The sequence below is a fragment of the Eleginops maclovinus genome, chromosome 24, assembly GCF_036324505.1.
Source record: "Eleginops maclovinus isolate JMC-PN-2008 ecotype Puerto Natales chromosome 24, JC_Emac_rtc_rv5, whole genome shotgun sequence".
Taxonomy (NCBI): Eukaryota; Metazoa; Chordata; class Actinopteri; order Perciformes; family Eleginopidae; genus Eleginops; species Eleginops maclovinus.
Window position 1 is genome coordinate 4,850,683 of NC_086372.1, and position 18,964 is coordinate 4,869,646.

Here is an 18,964-nt window from a genome sequence, read left to right on the forward strand (position 1 = left end):
TCAAAATAACATTTGAGTTTTAAAGATGAGTTGAAAGAAATCTACTTCCGGTCGTAATGCTGCGGGCTTGACGACGTCACATGCTGTCGACACGGGGAGCTGCATCACAGTGTTTTGTGTGAAACAGCTGAGATTAATGTGAAGTTGTCCCGGTTAAGACATTTATAAACATGGTGGGGAAAATTAAACACGTCCGCCAGAAGCTTCACCAGGAGGCCGTGAAGCTGCAAACACAGTCCGTGTTATCAGCGCCGAGTCCGACGGTAGAGAAGCCCGCCGCGGCGGCTGCTGCTGCTGCTGCTGCGGAACCACACAAAACCGGTCCCCCACTGCTGGAGAATAACAACAACAACGTCAGACAGGTATGTTGTGAGAACTGCTCGGTAAATATGAAAAATAATACATGTAGTCAACGTGTTTTAGCCCGGCAAATAATAGTTAAACCGTTAGAAAAACACGTCTTTGTTATGAATGGGTTTCGATTATCGAACGATGACAATTATGTTAATGTTACCTTTATTTTGAAATTCTCCTATTTTTTGAGGCAATTAAGGTGAACAAAATGTAATGAAATAAAAAAAGGTGTAACCAAAACCACTGGCCCTGTATGTAAGGAGTTGAATCGAGACTGTGAGGCTGAAATGATGCTTTCAATGACAATCTGAATCAGAAATCATTCATTCGTTACAGATTCTTGTTAGGGTACAATTATCAAAGTAAGGGGGCAGCTTGTAGTGATTATAAAAATAATTCTACTCATTTATTTACTTTTGTGAACTTCCACAGGCCCTGGGACAGAGCTCCTTCCCCTCTGGGATCTTCTCCGGCACTCACATATCTCCAGAGGCCCTGGTACAGACTCTGAAGTTAGAAGAAGCTCCACATGTACCAGTACCAGCACCAGCACCTGCTAAGACAGGTAAGGCCTTGAAAAGATAAAAAAATAGATACAAAAAACAAGTAATCTGAAGTGTGACAGGTCAGACTATAAACACACTGGATGTTCAGTTTCCATGTTTTGGAAGAAACCAAAATATTTAGGATCAGAAATGAGTCCACTTACATTTAGGCTAGACCTACAGAATAGCAGAGCTTACAACAAGTGTTAATAAATGAATTAAAAGCAAAGAGTATTTTTGTTTTAATACATCAGGTGTCCGCCTACTGCATTAATAAAATACGTTTAAAAAAAGAATGGAAGTAGCTTAAAAGAAAACCCAGTCCAGGCAGTACCTCTACACCACATTCTGAAGATGTGCTTACACTCTCTGGCCACTAGATGGTGCATCGGACTTGTGATTGTCCTCCCGCTTCATCAGCACCACCCAGACTCTATAACACCTTTTTTTGGGGGGGGGGTTCTGTGTCACTTACTGACATGACAGCAGGATCATCTCCTTCCAGCTCTGCAACAGAGACCTGTTTGGAGATGATCCAAAGTATGCAGAGCTGTGGAGCATCTCTGAGGCTGACTGGGGGGGGGGGGGGGGGGGGGGGGGGTTGGAGGTGTGGAGGTGGGCGTAGTTGCTACGCACGCCGTGCTGCATGAAGCCTCAGCAGACAACGGCCCGCTGCTATTTATAGAGCAGCAGAGTGTAAATTTAGCTCATGCATGAAATCACGGTTTAGCTGCATCAGTGGAAGACTGAGACTGCGGCTGCCTCTCTTTAACGATGGACCAGATCCAATGCAGAGAATGGAGTATTGGACATATTCAGTCCTTGAACGCATCGCAGTGAACCTCATTTCCCCTAGCAATGAATGTATTTGCTACACGTTGGAAGAAATAACTAATTGCGATAATTTTTTGACTGATCTAGCAATTGCAAAATGATATGCAACGTTAGAGGGAATACCCGTATTTAATTAGTGTTATTTAATAACGATCTGTTTCTCTGAGGTGATGTTTAGGATATTAGATCAGTGTATCTGAGCCTCCTGACAAAGCGCTCTGTCTGCAGTCTTATTAGCGGTGTCGTATCACTGACGGACCCCTGAGGGAAGACCCCTGCTCCTTTTTAATCTGAGGTCAGCTCCCCAAAGACTCTCCTCTTCCTCTACCCTGCATCTCAGGACCGTTTCCCTCTCCTCTCCTGCATGTTCATCATCATTTCAACACGCCCATGTTCCTCCTCATTTACCCGTCTGTTGTTTCTCTCCTCTTCGGTTCAAGGCTGATGGGCCAATTATCCTTTAATGGAATGGAAGCAACCCACAGTGCTTATTAAATGACATTATACACGTATGAAACGCACAGAATACCAGATGTACTTTGAGTAAGATGCTACAGAAGAGTCCAGCAGTCACATTGGCAGTGTTGTTCATCAGAGCGTGAGGACATATAGGCAGACAGGAGGCTTGTGATTGGCTGGCGGTGTGACGGCTCCCCGCCTCCCTGGAACTCAAAAGTCATGACATTCACGCCTCATTGGGAAGCACTCTGCAGTCATATGTCTCTGTCAAACACCGGGAAGGACTATTACTGCTGCGTTAGAGCACCAACAGCATTGAAGGTTCACTTCATTCTGAGAGAGTATACAGAAGAAAGTTATGTTGAATTGCATCCTTTTTACATCTAAATTTGGATTAAATGCCATAGCAGTAAAGTGAGAGAAGGGGCTTATCTCTTACTCGTCATGGTGAGGAAATTCAAAGGTTTATTGTCATTTGCACAACAGTCCAGAATCCACATACTTTACAACATACAAGAAATGCATAAATTAGTGCCATGAAAAGTAAATAATGGTTCAGGAATTACATTAATACAAATTTAAAAATAAATACAGTAATAATTATCTCTATATATAGTTCACATATAAATATATTATTGCAATATATAAGTGTTTTATTCCACTGTAGGGTTTTTATTACTTATTATTACCTTTTATTTGAATTAGTTATGGTAGGTATTTAGTATTTAGACTTTAGATTAGCATATATGACGATTAAAGCTTGGGAACGTTTTGATTTCTTACCCTTTTCCTAATATACGTTACGATAGGATTTCACAATACAGTGGCAGCTCCTCTTCCGTAGCTCCACACACAATGGGTTTAAGAAAGTAGAAACCACACGGGGTTTCAATGTTTTGCATGTGAATGTAGACATCGGTATTCTTTTTCCTTTCGGACAAATTAAATTCAACAGGAGTTTGTGTTTTTATTGTTTAAGGTTGAGCTTTAAGGGGATTTATTTACAATACGCATTCTGGATTCAGATAGGACTTATCAACCCTTACCCTACAGCTATTTCTAGAAAACCTTGGTGCAAAAATGAATCACAAATCTATCTGTAGCCCCCAGGTACATCTCCATTGATCTCCCGTTTAAGTGAATTTACACATCTTAAGAATTCTGTTTATAAAAGGTTTAATCAAAATATGCATTTGGGTTATTTATCTGTCAGTCCTGAGCGTGAGTAGGGCAGTATTGGGGTGGGGGGGGGGGTGGATGTGGGTAATCACAGCTATCCATTTCATCTAACAGCGGGAAGACGATGCTCCCGATGGGAACGGTGTGGTGGTAAAGCACCCGCCGCACCCCCACCCACTCACGAGAGATCAGATTTCCCCACCTCGACCCACATTGTAGTCAGCACTACAGATGCCTATCTTTGCCTGTTCTCTGACTGCAAACAGCAGCAGGAACACGGCGTGGGGGGGGGGGCCAGATAAAGGCTTGCCAGGGTCTCCGGAGATAGCGGGCCTGTCTGAACACACAGCCGGAGAATATTTCCACAAATATTGTTCGTACCATAACTCTAAAGGTATCTCAGCAGAGGAACTGTTCTATTGGTCGAGCTGGTTGTTGGAGACACAGGTGAGCGTCTGTCGGCCATGTTTTTGCCTCCTGTCCCTGATTGTTGTACTCTTTCCGCCGTTTCAGACATCCTGTGCCTCGGTCCTCCAAATCTGAAGACACATTTGATGTCGTCAACTTAACACGGAATATTTAGTACTTGTATTATAAGAAGAAATCTCAAAGTCCTGGAACACTTTTTCCATTTCTGCGCCATCAACTCTGGTTTTTCCTGTGGAGTTTTTCTATGTGCGTTCTGGGGATCAAAGGGCAGTCGAACGTCAATAAATATTCGTTAATTGATTGAATTTTAGATCAATTAAAGCAGCGATTGAATGATTCAAAGGGTGGTTTTCACAGAGGGGCGTGAGGGAAAGTCCAGAGGTGTGGGGTTTCTTCCAAAAGGACGGAGATGTTGCTGTGGGCAGCGATGAGATGTGTGTAGGTGAAAACGGGGTCCGTAAATTAGGAATTTTGCCCTAAAATTAGCATTCTACCTTCTGGAGATTGCATTTATTTACGCGGCGAACCAGAGCTGTTATCTACCGATGCTAGGTGTTGAAGTCGGGCGAAGAGGGATCAATAGGCCGGCGCAGAGTGGACCCATCACATCCTGCTGTGCTCATTGGAATGACATGCGGCCTGTGTGCTGCCTCTGACCCCTGACACCAATCGATGGACAGGAACACGGCCAGCCAACACATCCCATTACTTATCCGACAGGGCATTCAATAAAGGGGAAAATTAAAGCAACCAAAACAGATATTTGGTCAATAAAACCCAGATATATTCTATGTAGACTGGTATTTGTTCTTTTAGAGACGCACAAGACATAATTCATATATTACAGACTGCTGTCGATTCTTCTATCAAACCCCCGATTGTGTCGCTGATCCAGCTGTAAAGAGATCACTTAGAGAGGGGGGGCTTCATTCCTCTCACCTTTGATGTATCCTTAACACATTCATAAATTGTCTCTTTTTCCCTGTTAAACTATCAGCCGATGCAGCGGGGTTTAATGTGACCTGTGTGTGTGTGTGTGTGTGTTTTCACAGGCCAAGAAGATAAGAAACTCAAGACAAAGAAGGAGAAGATGAAGGAGAGGAGGGATCGATGGATGAACAGTGAGTTCCTAGTATGAATAAACACAAATTAGAAGTTTGAACTGTTTTATTTTATTGATGTCTTTTGCTGGCCAGTTGAAACATCTGCGAGTGGACCTGATAGATGAAGTTCGGGGCTTTTTGGTCCATGAGTGGGTCAGTCTGTATTTGGATTTGAATTCCTCACCGCGCCGCCACCATGTCCCATAATCATCATCAGGCCTGAAACCAAACCTTTTGCTGAGCCAATCAATTCCCGAGTAACACAACACGTATCCTGTTCTGGCGTCTAATTAGGTGCTAATGGCCGCGCGGCTCGATGCCGCCGAAACCCAACGCTGACCGTTTTCAGGAATTAGAAGAAAATTAGAAAGAAATCAGACCTTATTTCAGATAATGGACGCTAGAGTCTGACCGGAGTGTGTTCGTACAGACTGATGAGAAGCTCGTGATTAGAAATGAACCTTTTTAGTTTTTGAAACCACTAGGGCGCAGGTGAAAATGCACCACACCATTTGTAATTTGCCTAGCATTATACCAGTGAGGTATCCTGTGGTTCAGCATGTCCCGCTCTGCCTCCTCTCAGAGATCAGCTCCATCAAACAGGCGAAGGAGCAGCAGGCGGCGGAGGCCCGGCGGCAGGCCACGCCGGTGGTGGGGGACATGAGGCCGCTGGCCGACGCCCTGCCGGAGCTCTTTCAGCTCGTCGCGCCCTCGACCACGGCCCCCGCAGCGCGGCGCAAGAGCCGGAAAAACAAAGTGTAAGTGCCAAGGTGACCTCTCTGGAAGGCATCCAGTGAGGTGCCGCATAATTATCACATTTCTCCTGTCCTTGAGAAGAGTCAGATGTTTAAATATCATTTAGATTAAAGGATGCAGTGAGGGATGATCACACATCTGGATGACGACTCCCAGGCTCTATATAGCAGCTGCCCACTGATCCTAACTCGCTCAACATCTTGAGTTGAAAATGTTTTCTGTGTCTTTCCTCCAGGCCGGTGAAGAGGCCTGAGCCGACAGATTTCAGCCAGATGAAACAGTCACAGAAACGCCGATTCCTGTGAGCACATTTCCTCACCGTCACCATTCATATTACATGCGTCCTCCACACAGCTGAACACGTGTGTTGCTTTTTAGGGAAACGGAGAGCAGCCGGTTCGACAGCGCGGTGAAGACGCTCTCCGCCAAGATGAACCCTTTGGCGGACATCGGGGAGCAGCTGAGGAAGAGGATGAGGCAGGAGGAAGAGCAGGGGCCCAGCTAACAGCAGATCCTCCACAGACACTCATCTACAGACGCCCCCTTTCCCTGACTGAATCATGCTCCACACAGAGGTGAAGAAGAAGCGTAGTGTTTGTACTTCACTCCACTCCTCCTCCTCTTCAGTAATAAACCGTTAACTCTGAGCTTCTGTGTGTTTTCTGCTACACTTTGTTTTTATTGGCTCTCAGCATCATATACAAACACACGCCTTATTTCTGTCCACCCACACACTCATCTCTCTGATAGTGACTATAAGATCAGAGTGACTCATCAGTAATAACCATAGCAACTGCACTGATCTATGTAAATGTGCATCCACGTGTTGGGAGATGTGGGGGCTTCTTTAATATTTAATAATAACACCTCTGTATTTGACTTTTCGCTGCATCATACGATACCATTTTATGATTCCTCGTTGTTGACGTTTGAAGTTTGTAATGACTCGTTCATTTTCTCATTTTCATATTTTATGGTTATGAGAAAATAAGGAAATCTCCCGTTGTATTAAAAAGTCCTGTGAATCCTTCCCCTCGGACAAACCCTCCGCCAACGTGGCAGTGCCCGATGAAATGTAATGATTATGTATTATTTTGCCACTTTTTTGAGAAGTTATTTAAATCAGGAGCAGCGAGCGAAGCTTTAATCTGCTTATATTTGACTGAAAGTCCACAGCAGAGGAAGACAAAAGCTGCAGCAACGGCACACTGAAAGATATCCCAGCATATGGTGATATATCTGCACGTACAAGTACTATCAGAAAATGTTTTGTCCTTACTGTGATTCTTATACGGTGCATTAACAGTAGAATGCTCCCTCTGAAATGTAGTAACTGGATTTAAATAAAGCAGGCGTTTGTTAGTCGTTATATGTTCCACTTTATCTCGTCTCCCCCACCATGCATGTTAGAAACTATGTAAGCGAGCAAAGAAAAGAGCCGACGATGCGACTGATCAATACTCCCCGCAGCCATTAGGACTCATTAATAATGAACGAGCAAAGTGTCAAGTCAAAGTAATCAGAGATTGTTTTAATAAATTCCTCTGCAGACGTTTGACCTCCTCTCTCAGACAGGTACGGACACATCCACAGGTTCCCTCTGACTGCTGCGCTGAGTGGCATGTTGTGCAATTTGGCTGTCAGACATTCCTTCTTCATAGAGAGAGGCCTGACAGTGTGTGTCGTCACCGGCTGATCCTCGCAGGTGAACTGAGGTGCACACACACACACAGGAAGAACGGGGATTAAAGTCAGTGGTGGAAGGTAACTAAGTACAAATACACAATAAAAAATGATACAACAATATCCATTCTGCATAACGACTACATTCACTTTTGATGCTTGAAGTACATTAAGCTCATAATACTTACTGATTCACAGGAAAATGTCTATACCTCCTCTGCTGTTCCACGCTGTGACGTTCTTAAACCCACGTACAATCGTTCAGATATTATTCAACATTATGTTACCTTAATTAACAAGCAAGCACTCTTCATTGGAGAGCTAATTAAGTAATGGATGAATACATTATCGATGCAAGGTTTCTTTTCTCTTATACAATCCTTACAAAATGTTGAAATTGTTATCCATCTGTTTTATTTTGAGATTCCAGTCAATGTTCCAGTTTATATTTGCAACTGTAAATGCTGCCTATGATGACCCACAAAATCTTCTCACGTGAGCTATGAACGGAGCGAGTAAAGAGTGAGGAGCTTTGTGTTCGTTCCTTTATTTTCATTTCCACTGTTATCTGACTCCTGATCAGCTGCAGCTCACTCACATACTTCTCTACGTGACTCACTCATATCTGCTGGCGTCTGCCACTATTTTCATTCTGTGTTTTCTCGGATCAACAGATGCTCAGACGGTGAGAATCATCCCTCTGCCTCCTGAGTGCTGCACAGGTGATGAAGCAGAGGAGAGTATGCTGCAGGGCTTCCTCTCTCCTGCTTTAAAACACAGTGTGACTTAATGAGTCACTGTGCACTCAGATTAACCTGAGCGTCTCGCAGTTAAGGATTGTCTGACGCTAAACGGCATTAAAGGTCCCACAGTTTTAGGCCCCACAGACTTAGCATATCAAATTTAAGAAGGGACACGTTAAAATAAAAATGTACACTTAAAGTCTTCATAAAACGTCAGCTCTTTTATTAAATCAGTGCAGAGTTGTTGAAAATGTGACATGATTTACCTTCTTTCTCTGATTTTTACCTCTCCTCCCTAAGGCCTCATCCATCCATTCACCAGAAGTTCTCCATTCCCCCCCATGGACCCTCACATCTACACCTGCCCCACCTCCCTCTGCAGCCTGCCGGTACAGAGCAATAACCTGCACCATCATACTGCTGCTATTAAGCAACACATTTCGAGATGCAGTTTACGATGCTCATTTTGAATCTATTACCTCATTCTATTCTTCTCTTTTTATCTTGTTTTAGATTTGTTTGAGTCTTCCTGATCGAAAAACCTACATATGAATAAGATAACCGCAACATAAATGATGGCATCGTAGAATTTATACAGACATATTTTCTTTATATAGAGAACACAATGATCATCTGATTGTGACTATTACAACTGTAGATTGAGGAATGTGGATTTAGAATAGTGATAAACAAATACAAACTGAATTAAAACACTCCTGTCAAATGATGGTTCACTCTTACCTCTCACAATGTAATTATAGAGGTCTAATTTAGTGATTGTATATTAACATATTCTTAGTCTTATTTTAAATAAGTATTTTCAGGTTTCATTGGGATTAAAATAGTTCTTCTAATTTATATATAATCCTGAAATATTTTACAAATATAGATGTTCTGATTTAAAAGCTCCACAGAATATTTTAGGAAGGGATGTGGTTTAAAAAACAAGTCTAATAAAGTATGTTCCATTTTTGTTATACTTCTCATTAGAATATTAACAGGTTTTTTTTAAAGCAGTGCTGCTGTGTAAATCCAGTGCTACACATGGCGAGTAAAAACAGTGTATCTGTCACTGTACAGGCTTTGTGTCCAATCAGTGTGTGTGTGTTGGTGCGTAATGCGCCCATGTGGCCTCATTTTCCTGCACCCACCTCTTTCTTCCGGTCCAATAGGAGCAGGCATCTTTCGGAGCACCAGGATTGCCCGGTCTCTGGCTCATACTGCCCGGTGATTCCTCCGTCAGCCTGCAGCCTCTCTCCCGCAGTGTGTGGATCCAAGTGCCGCAGCATCACCTGCACCAAGACTCCCTTCAGCTGGATACTCTGAGTGACAGCACCGGTACACACCGTAAGTACCCGTTAATGGGTCTATTTCATACATAGCAATATGTTTTACTTGCACGACTGTCTTGCCCACTCAAAACTCTGTTAAGAAATTCGTCCATTTAAATGTACTTAATGAAAGGGTTTAAGAACATGACTCATTAAACAGAACTCAGTATTTTTTTTTTGACAAATGAACCACTCCGAATAATACGGCATTTGTGTGAAGTGGAAAACGGATGTAATGAGTGTGAAATTATGACTTCGTTACCAAGCTGACGTTTTACTACAGCGCAGTCTGCTGCATTTGGCGGCGTTAAAACAGGTGATAGCTTCAACAGGCATCTTGGTGTATTATCGGACATAATGCTTTAATGTGTTTTAACTGTACGCCGAATTAAAGGGTCAGTCTGAATGAATAACACAGGCTATAAAAGTGATACAAATCCAAGGCGACTTCTTTGATTGTTACGTTTTTCTTTAAATGTATAGTTTTCTTCATTGAGTTTGTCGAGCCTTTCTTTTGACGCGAGCAAACGCAGACACGACTCCTAAAATACCAACTCTAATTCGCAATATTACAATAATTATCAATGATTTTATATTCGTGGATTAAGCTATTTGTTTACTCGATTAGCAAAATCTGATATGATTGTGGTCATACACATCAAATCAAACGTCAAAATCCGAGATGCGCAATCTGCATTGTGACCTGTCTCACCCAAAACTCCATGAAAACCTCTACATTTAATCTGGATTGTTTTATCAGCATAATGAAATTATTTGAAATCATAATAGTTAAAAGAGTTACATTTGTACCATTACAGAATAGGGTTTTGTTGGATAGAAAGGAGAATAATTAGCCAAAGTTGCATTTTTATGGAAGCAAATGCTGTGATGAGTATTCAGGAAATAGCTAGGGAACATCAATGCTTCTTCCATATAGATTCTCATACACCATAGAGGATAAAGACACAGTGTTAAATAACCTGGGCTGCACCAAATCTTGTAAATCAAGTGGTTGAGTGGAGTGATGCTCTTGAGATTAACAAAGCAAAGAGAGGAAATGATTTTTGGCTCACCATCTGACTCTCATGAAGTATTATCGTATGATTTATAATCTTAAAATCCTTGAAATAATAAAGAATTTCAAGTTAACAAGATGCGCTGGACTCACAGCGTGATCAGGGTCTCACACCTGAAATCACACCTCGGTCCCCTATGCAGTTATTTTAGCTCGGAGCCTCACTTCCTGTTTGTGCAGGAAAAGTACAGCCCATAGTTTCCAAAACATGTTTTCCACATCGTCATCTGTGCAGCCCTTTGTTGCTGGCTCTATCACCAGTGTGTTAAAACGTTAACCCGTAACTGAAACATAACTGAAATAACCCAACAAGTAGTCATTTTAAAATAATGCACATAGAAGCATTTGTAAATTGTCACACACACTCTGCATGATTATGTTATCAGAGGTATACATTCCCAACTAAACATCCACTCCCTAGGAAACTCAGATTAAAAGACTCGTATGAAGACAGCGGAACAACACAACGCCTAAATGGCAGATTCATTTGCGCTGCGATCACTTCTGGCCTCTGCATGGCTCGGCTCAGCTTGCCTTAGGCTTTTTCTCTCTTGTCTTCCACTTAGCCTGCACGCACAGAAATAGCAGTAAAAAGGCGTATGACAGAATGCAGTATTCAAAGTCAGTGACTCAGTCAGTGGGCATCCTTAGCAAAAACTGCTCCCATTTTGTTGTATTCACAAGTCCATGAGGGGTTGTTAATTCAACAGGAATATTTCATTTTAATGGAATCTTCTTCACGGAGTAACAATTACATTGCTTCTCCGTTCTATGAAATTTCACCCCAGTTTCATAACAGTCTGATTAATCTGTGTTTGTGTGCATGCATCATAAACAAACATTGTATATCATTTCTCCTGAAACTGCTGTGTTCCCTTCACACTTAAGTTCCTATATAGACTTCACCAAGTGGCTATTCCATATAGATATTCAAGTATAGAACAGAATCTCCATGAAACATGCTACATAGTGATAGAATTGCTAACCTTCCAATCAAAGCTGACGTGAGAAAATAACAATCCACACAGCCAAAGGAGAAATCACAGAGGGAGAGATCACAGAGGGAGAGATCCATATTAAAAGCAGAGAGAGAAATCTTTATCTAAATAATCACTTTGAAAAAAATATAGTCTTGAGAAAGCTGTAAACGCTGCACGTGATTTATAATGCGTCTATCACCCCCCTGCTTTTGTCCACTGCCACATTTAGAGGAAAGATCATTATGGGCATTTTTTATCTTTAGTTTCCTCATTTGGTTCAGTCGCCTTACCAGTAACTAAGATCAAACGCTCACACTGGGACAAAACTTGATCCTACGCTTGAGAAATGATCCGGTCAGTGCTTTACATTCTGAATTCTCCAGCCAGGAAGTGATATAATGTATTCCTTTACATATCAGACGTACTTCGTGACAGTCTCTCTCAGACTCAGCTTCTCTGTCTCTCTCTCTCGAGGATTAGCGGGGCAGTCTGGGCGCTTGGAAACATTTTGAAGAGTGCCGAATCCTCTTTCAGACAATTAATGTGCCTCCAGCTTAACCCCCGGTCTCACATCAGGCCTATCCTCTCACACCGCCGTGCAGGCACATCCATGTGGACGGATTGTTCGCAGAAGTCAAGCGTGGCCACATTTCCTGTTATCATTACATCAATTTGTGCCCTTCACTTCTGTACTTTAGAATCTCGCTGTGACTATATCTGCCCATTAGTGCACTGCGGATTGTTTCGAATTCAAGCACAACCCAAAGACCGAAGACAATCGTCCCTGTTTTGGGGATATGGGAGTAGATATTGTCTTAGATTTGGGATGGATGTGTTGTCGTTCGCTGGGTCTGCCTCACAGAAAGGTGTTTTCAAGTCTGAACTCACCAGAATTATTTTGGACCTCTTCTGACAGGCTGCTCAAAGAGTCTGAAATGCTAAAACATCATTGGCTGGTTTCAGTGTGACTCGAGGAATGCTGTTTGTTTTGATTCATCATTCATTATGACTCATTATTTTACTCCTCACAAAGCAGAGTGATGGAGCCCTGCTGTGTTTGAGTCAGTGCTGATAGTAGATGTGTGTGTAAGTGTGCAGTGCTGATGGCAGATGGCTTAAAATCACACCGTCAGAGGCGGGAATGCGCTGTGAGGTTTGGAAATATGCTAAGCCCGTGTGATTGGATGCATCAGCAGCAGTGAGGAGATGATGGAAGCCCCTGTTGACAGTGATGGAGGAGAGGCACATGTTGTGTGTATGGATTACCGAATATAGAATACATGTTGACGGTTAAGGAGGAAGGAACATATGTCTAGGATGGGAGGAAATTCCAAAACAACCACAGGTTAGAAGTGGAAAGAAACACTGTGACCACAAAAATGAGTTTCTACCGGAGAGGCCGGAGACATTTCAAACAAAATCCTTTATTGCAAACCTTAAAAGTCAGGAGTGTACAAGTTCATGTGCGACAAGTTGAATTAGCATACTAGCGTTACTGTAAACTTGCCTCTTCCACTCAAATCAGAATGGTCTGAAAGGGAGAATCGGAGACTTGGTGGTCAGACTTCACTTCATTTAAAGATTACACCACTTGTGCTTTACTTCATAATTGTAGTAATTGAATTTTTGTTGCCATTTAAATTGAAAAACACATCGAATGTCTTGATCCTTATCTGTAAATCCACCAGACTCATCTCCTTTTCTCCATCTTCAGACCGTTTGTGTGTCGATACTAGTTCTGCTGCCTCAGTTCCTGAGACGCTGATGTGTGTTTTCCCAGAATCCTTCCCCGAGTCAGCGCTATTTCTTTTCCCCTTTCTCACTTGTATTTTCACGACAGGTCAGCGTTGTCGCTCCGTGTTGAGCTCCCTTTAATATTTCATAGGTTGCCCCTTTGATGAAGCGGAGTGAGCGCCGGCCCTCATTAATGGCAGTCAGGCTATCAGAGGCCCGGCTGCTGAATCATTTATCCTTCCTCACCTGCTCTTTAATGCATCCCGGCTCACTGCGGACACACACTCACGCTACTGCAATTGTGTGTGTGTGTGTGACTGCAGCAGATGTTTACTGAGCATGTGTCAAACGTTTATGAGATAAAGGACGTGTCGATGATGTCATCACACATCTGTAGGTCTTTAATCTCTTCAGTGTAAAAGCACCTTTTCACTCCCTCAATACACCACATATTTGATCCATCCTACTATATCTGCTGGAAGTTGTCAATCAATACCAACGATTGAGCCATTCCTTGCCTCGGTCGGAGATTTGATGCTTTCAAAATTTACTTCGTGGCTGTGCTGAGCCTTGTGGTTCACTCAGTCATGCTGCACGCCTTTTCTAGATTCCGTCATTCATTTATTAGTTCACTCATCCCGTCTGCACCTTGTGGTTATTAAACAGCTTCTCCACAGACACAGGATCACTTCCTGTCTGCACTTCCAATGGTTTTATTGTCACAGCTTTAAAATCACAAAGCTGCACTTTAAAAAAGTGTTTTGATGGTACACAATCTAACAAATCAGAGGGGAGAAGCACATGGCCCTTTGGTACAATCCAAATGTTGTTTTGGAGGAACTATCAGTGTGTGTTTAGGCCAACAGGTACCCTTTTCAACTAAAATGAGTTCAGTTTGAGTTCTGAACCGAGGATAGCCTTCGTTAGGAGATAGTTCAGATGCAAGATTGAAAGCACAACTTCTCCAGCGACTGCTTCTAGTTGTACTCTTGCAGAACGCTGTGCAACCACATGGACCTGCTAATAGCATTGCCTATAATTAATGATTCCTTGACAATCAAAGAAAGTGAACGTGCTGGAAGTTTAGGGGATTATCTGCACGGAGCTGTCCCTCTATATATAGGCTTAACCTACTTCATTCCACAGTGGGATTGCCACAATAACTATAATGTTCATAGATAACAGATAACAACAGATACAAAACAAGTATGGTGTTTCAAAGTCATATTATTGGATAAAAAGGGAGTCCAATTAAACAGAAGTAGCTGAATCAGAGAAAATCAACATACAAGGCACAATTGCTTTGTGATAATGGAGTTCACAGCATCCTCTGATATGAAGACCCAGGATGTGATCTTGTGCTGCCTTTATGTATTTAGAGACGACCCTGTGTGCATGCTGGTCTGTCACGCGTCAGTCAGAGCCTCCATCGCTGAGCCTGTGGTCCTGTGTATGACCGAGGTGGAGCAGAAAGACGTAAGCGCTGGAGTCAGCAGAGTACAAGGTGAATTTAGGACTCTGCTGCTTACGCAACCACTGCAGACTGACTCCCCCTTTATGGACTAATAATCAATTGTGACAAGAGACCAATGCAGTTGTGAGGAGTCTTCCGTGAGAGCAGTTTGAGGATTTACAACTTCCCAGTGAATTCCTTCTAACAACAAGTATTCTAAATCTAATGACGCGTTGTGCCTCTGTGGAAAGCACGTCAGCCAGCATCACATCACAGAGGATGCTGTATGTGCGGGAGCTTATTTTAGGAGAGGGCAGTGTGACAGTGCGTCAGAGGGGGGCCAGCAGGGGCCGCGCTGTGACTGGACCCCTGGGTGCTGCTGCTGCGGGGACACAAGGTGACTTTGTGGAGCAGAGAGGGAGTCACTGCCTTCCTTGTGACTGCAGCACGGCTGTAATGTTTGCGCAAAGCATTGCATTGTGGGATATAATACATTTTAAAGTCACTTAGCTCTAGCCGTGATATGATGACCTTTCACAGAGTGCTATCGGGATGATGCTCGTTTGATATACTGTTTACGTGGCATCCCTAAAACACTTAGCATTTTTAGCATACTAATTAGCCTCTAATTAACATCTTAATATCAGAAAGGTGTTAGCTTAGCATAAAGAGTTCAAATCATCCAAATCTCATTCATTTTATCTTGAAAAAAATGCCAAGACACGTGCAGTTTGCAGGGTTTCGTGAAAACAACGCTGCTTAAAGAGTGTTTACCTGTGCACCAGGAGTTGTAGGGGGTCAGGGCCTCATTAGCGAACAAACACATAATCTCTGTTCCACTTGTTTGGGGTGGAGATGAAGCTGAGAGCAGTGGAGGGCTTTTTGCTGCGATGCATGTCCAATCGTAACTCTGTAAAACGGTAATTATTCGTGAGGACTGGTGGAGCTAGAAGCGAAACAGCAGATAATGAGTGAGTTTGTGATAAACTCTGCTCTCTACATTTTTATTATACCCGCCTGCTGTGTCCTTTTTTAATATCAGAGCAACAGCAGCTCCACCTTCTCCTCTGTTGGAATGCTGAACATACGATCAACAAGGCCACAGTGATATTATTAAATCTCTGATGGTAGTTTTAGCCGTCATACAGATACAGCTCTCAAAATATCTCAAGGTTAATGAAAGATTATGACAGACATATTCAGATTGGCCACCATTGGGGGTAATGCAGGTGAATCGGTGCTTCTGCTGCAATCACTTTGATCCGTTATGAAACAGTCATCCTTCCAGCAGGTACTTCAGTTTAACTGATCGGGACTTTTTTTTACATCTCAGCAGGGAGTACCGTGTTTTTACAACAGGTAGACGTCATGGAAACAGCCGTGACCACAACGATCCTTATCTTTTCATTTTTCTTGCGTATAAGTGAAAGTGAGTCGCTGATCGATGTGTTGCAATGCTGAAGGTCGCAGGAATGTGACCCGTTCCCGTCCCCCCGGGGGGCCCCCCATACTTTCAATTTCATCTCGATGTCAATAAAGCATTCGCAGTGAGAGTGGGAGGGTAAATGGCACACTGGTGATGTGTGAGCATTTGGGTTAGCAGTTTTTGTGTCAGCAAAGTGTCCCCTCGGCCCGGCCGCTTCCATCAAGACAGACATTTTCCAATACAGTAAGAGACAGGCCATCGAGCGGCCCCTGCACCGGCGTAACTCAACAGCGCTCCGGGGACTCATTGAGCCGAGTGGCTGCACTGATAAAAGCTCCGACATGAGGGAAAAACCAGAGAGGGGCTCGATAATGATACCTTTATTCTGAAGGATACTACACTCAATCAGATTAAATACCACCACCTACAACCGTGTATCTCATAGATATATTCAAAATGATATATCTATAATATAAATCTGTAACTAACACATACACTTCATCATTAATCAATTCCGGGTTTTTCATATTTTATTCCATTATTCTGTGTTTATAACATTTAATGCTAGCCCTAACAAAACCAAATGTAAATCATAAATACTTTATGAATCCCAGCGGGAAATTGGTTTCCATTATAGAACGAATAAGATAAAAGATAAATAGGATATCATTTATTAATCCCAAATTGGGAAATGTTTTCTTTGCAGCAGCATGTAAAACAAGTATTGCACATAATTAGAAATAAAGAAGAGTAGAAAGTAAACAATGATATCATATAAAAGCAGATCAAAGTTAACCATGAAGAACAAATATGTAGACAACCTGACAAATAAAGCACTATTGAAGGGCTAAATTACAGCTTCCACAATTTAAAAGTGGGGCATTATTTACATTCACTGACTGGTTGCACCTCTAAAATGTGAGGATCTTTTGGATTCCATGCTATTATTATTTTGTGGATATTTTAGTTGCTTGTTAAACAAATGAAAGAAGGAAATGTGTGAAAAAGATCATTAGAATTTGTCTCCTAAGAGAACGTAACTCACTCGTAATTTCCTAACAACCCAGCAGTCTTTCCTTCAGCACCAACAATAGTAGGATCCTCATCATTATCCCTGCAGACTCTGCGGTTGTGAGTTGAGACTTTGACCCGTAGTTTTTGTCGACAGTATTCCGGGCAGGGGAAATAATTGCTATAATTTAACCTTCCTCACACTTGAATCACAGAAGCAGCTCCGTGAGTGCTGAGATCACATCAGATGAGCTCTCCTTGAATAAAAATAGCACGGCCGACAGCAGAGCACAATTCAGAGGAGGGAAACTCTGAGGCAAAACAAAGATGAAGAAGAGTCAAGCTGAAAATGAAAGCAAGGCCTTTTGAAAATGTAATGTTTCTCATCTCAGGAAGTTCTTCGGATATGACTTTGTCAAGGGCAATTTATACGGGTAAAAAGTAACACTATTCATCCTTTTGAGGTGGAGAATAATTAAGTGTGAACACTGTTAGCCGTGTAGCCTCCCCTTGCTAACAGTATTATAAAAATACAATTCAAAAGATCTATCTACAGTAGAATCAGTTCATTTGATAGTAACTAATGATTCTACCTTTCTTAATATGCAACACCTAAAAAACAACTCATGTAATATTTGTAACTGATGACTTATGGCGCTCACTATTCGAGCTACCCATTTGCTTTTTCCTGCTATGAAAATGTACAAATTGTCTTTGTTGTAAGTCGAACAAAACATGCAATATGAATTCAGCAACTTTGCATTGGGAAATTGTAAAAGGCATGTATTTATTTTATTACATTTACTGACCAAACAATATATTTAGTGCTAATTGCTGGCTAGCAGTCTGTTAGCAACACCAATTGGTATATGCTGCACATTAAATAGGGATTATTTTCCATGGTAGGGTTTTTTCTGACAGATATTGGGTATTTCTTCAGACTCTACTTTCTTCCTGATGTGTGAATTGGGAAACGTGCCTCTCTAAGGAAGTCAAAGAGCATGTTGTGTCCGAATTCTCAGTTTGGTGTACGATTCCCCTTATGCTGCAGGAACTCTTTCGTCACCCCTCCAACGAAATGCCCCTCTTTGGAAAGTAATGCAAGGAAACAGATCAGGTTGAGGGGTGAAACTCTGTCTGTCTCTGGGGACCCCTCCCCCACAGTACGGCGTATATCATGGGATTTACCGCATTGTCCTTTATGTGCTGATGAAATATTCACCACTGTAAATGTTAATGGGTCATTGAAAAGACAGCGTTCATAAATACATTCATCAATGGAAACATTAGTGACATCAAGAGGCTTTCTGAAGGACGGTTGGCTCGGTTGGAAACAGATTTTTTGATCAAGGTGACCTCAAAGGGTTTCAAACGCTGACTTTCCAACCGGCACGTCCCTGTCAGGCCCCTAAACTGCCCCACCCCCATCCCCATCCCCATCCCATCCCCATCCCTTCAACCCCCGCGATAAAACTGCATCTTATACCCTCTCTGAAAAATATGCAAATGTGTGAAAGTAGGTTACAAGACATCCCCCGTGTTTGCTTCTCTTCCCTCCATGCAGTGGGATTTGGAAGAAGGGAATCATCCTTCAGCCTCCGGGCCGCTGATCCTCCATTCCCCTGCACGCGTCCCATCACATTCAGAGCTTTGATTTCCTGACCGCGTGGCCATTAGACCTCACTGACTCAGAATACATATCAGAGAGTCACCCACATTCCATGATCCCTGATCCCGTCTATTGCATCTTCTCTTCAGTTGTTCTTTCATCCATGTTGCATTTAAAGACCTAATGAACCAGGATACATCAGGATTGTTTGCACTGGCCTTGACCACGCACTTTAACCAATTAAGACCATTGTGGAAAGG

General features: G+C 42.5%; 2 protein-coding genes and 1 long non-coding RNA gene across 3 annotated transcripts in view; 2 read left to right on the plus strand and 1 right to left on the minus strand.

Annotated features, from left to right (window-relative positions):
- Window positions 1–16: 16 nt before the first annotated feature.
- slx9 (SLX9 ribosome biogenesis factor) lies at window positions 17–6,380 on the plus strand. Its single transcript, XM_063877402.1, has 6 exons — window positions 17–362; window positions 787–919; window positions 4,853–4,921; window positions 5,487–5,661; window positions 5,895–5,960; window positions 6,038–6,380. The coding sequence occupies exons 1-6, from the start codon at window positions 171–173 to the stop codon at window positions 6,162–6,164; spliced, it is 762 nt and encodes a 253-aa protein (XP_063733472.1). The 5' UTR covers window positions 17–170; the 3' UTR covers window positions 6,165–6,380.
- Window positions 6,381–6,943: 563 nt separating this feature from the next.
- LOC134860631 (double-stranded RNA-specific editase 1-like) overlaps window positions 6,944–18,964 on the plus strand; it is a 28,895-nt gene continuing 16,874 nt past the window's right edge. The window contains exons 1-2 of the mRNA XM_063877395.1: window positions 6,944–8,474; window positions 9,258–9,432. The gene's annotated coding sequence lies outside the window, so the exon portion shown is untranslated. The remainder of the gene's footprint in view (window positions 8,475–9,257; window positions 9,433–18,964) is intronic.
- Window positions 7,049–10,625, minus strand: LOC134860636 (uncharacterized). Its single transcript, XR_010165263.1, has 3 exons — window positions 10,490–10,625; window positions 9,237–9,407; window positions 7,049–7,369 (listed from the first exon to the last, which is right to left on the minus strand). It is a non-coding gene; the product is annotated as an uncharacterized LOC134860636 (long non-coding RNA).

Excerpts from the sequence above, each read along its gene's own strand:
- slx9 (XM_063877402.1), top strand. The coding sequence starts at position 171 with ATGGTGGGGAAAATTAAACACGTCCGCCAGAAGCTTCACCAGGAGGCC. Across the intron at positions 363-786 it reads ACAACAACAACGTCAGACAG|GCCCTGGGACAGAGCTCCTT; the intron begins GTATGTTGTGAG and ends GAACTTCCACAG. Across the intron at positions 4,922-5,486 it reads GAGGGATCGATGGATGAACA|AGATCAGCTCCATCAAACAG; the intron begins GTGAGTTCCTAG and ends GCCTCCTCTCAG.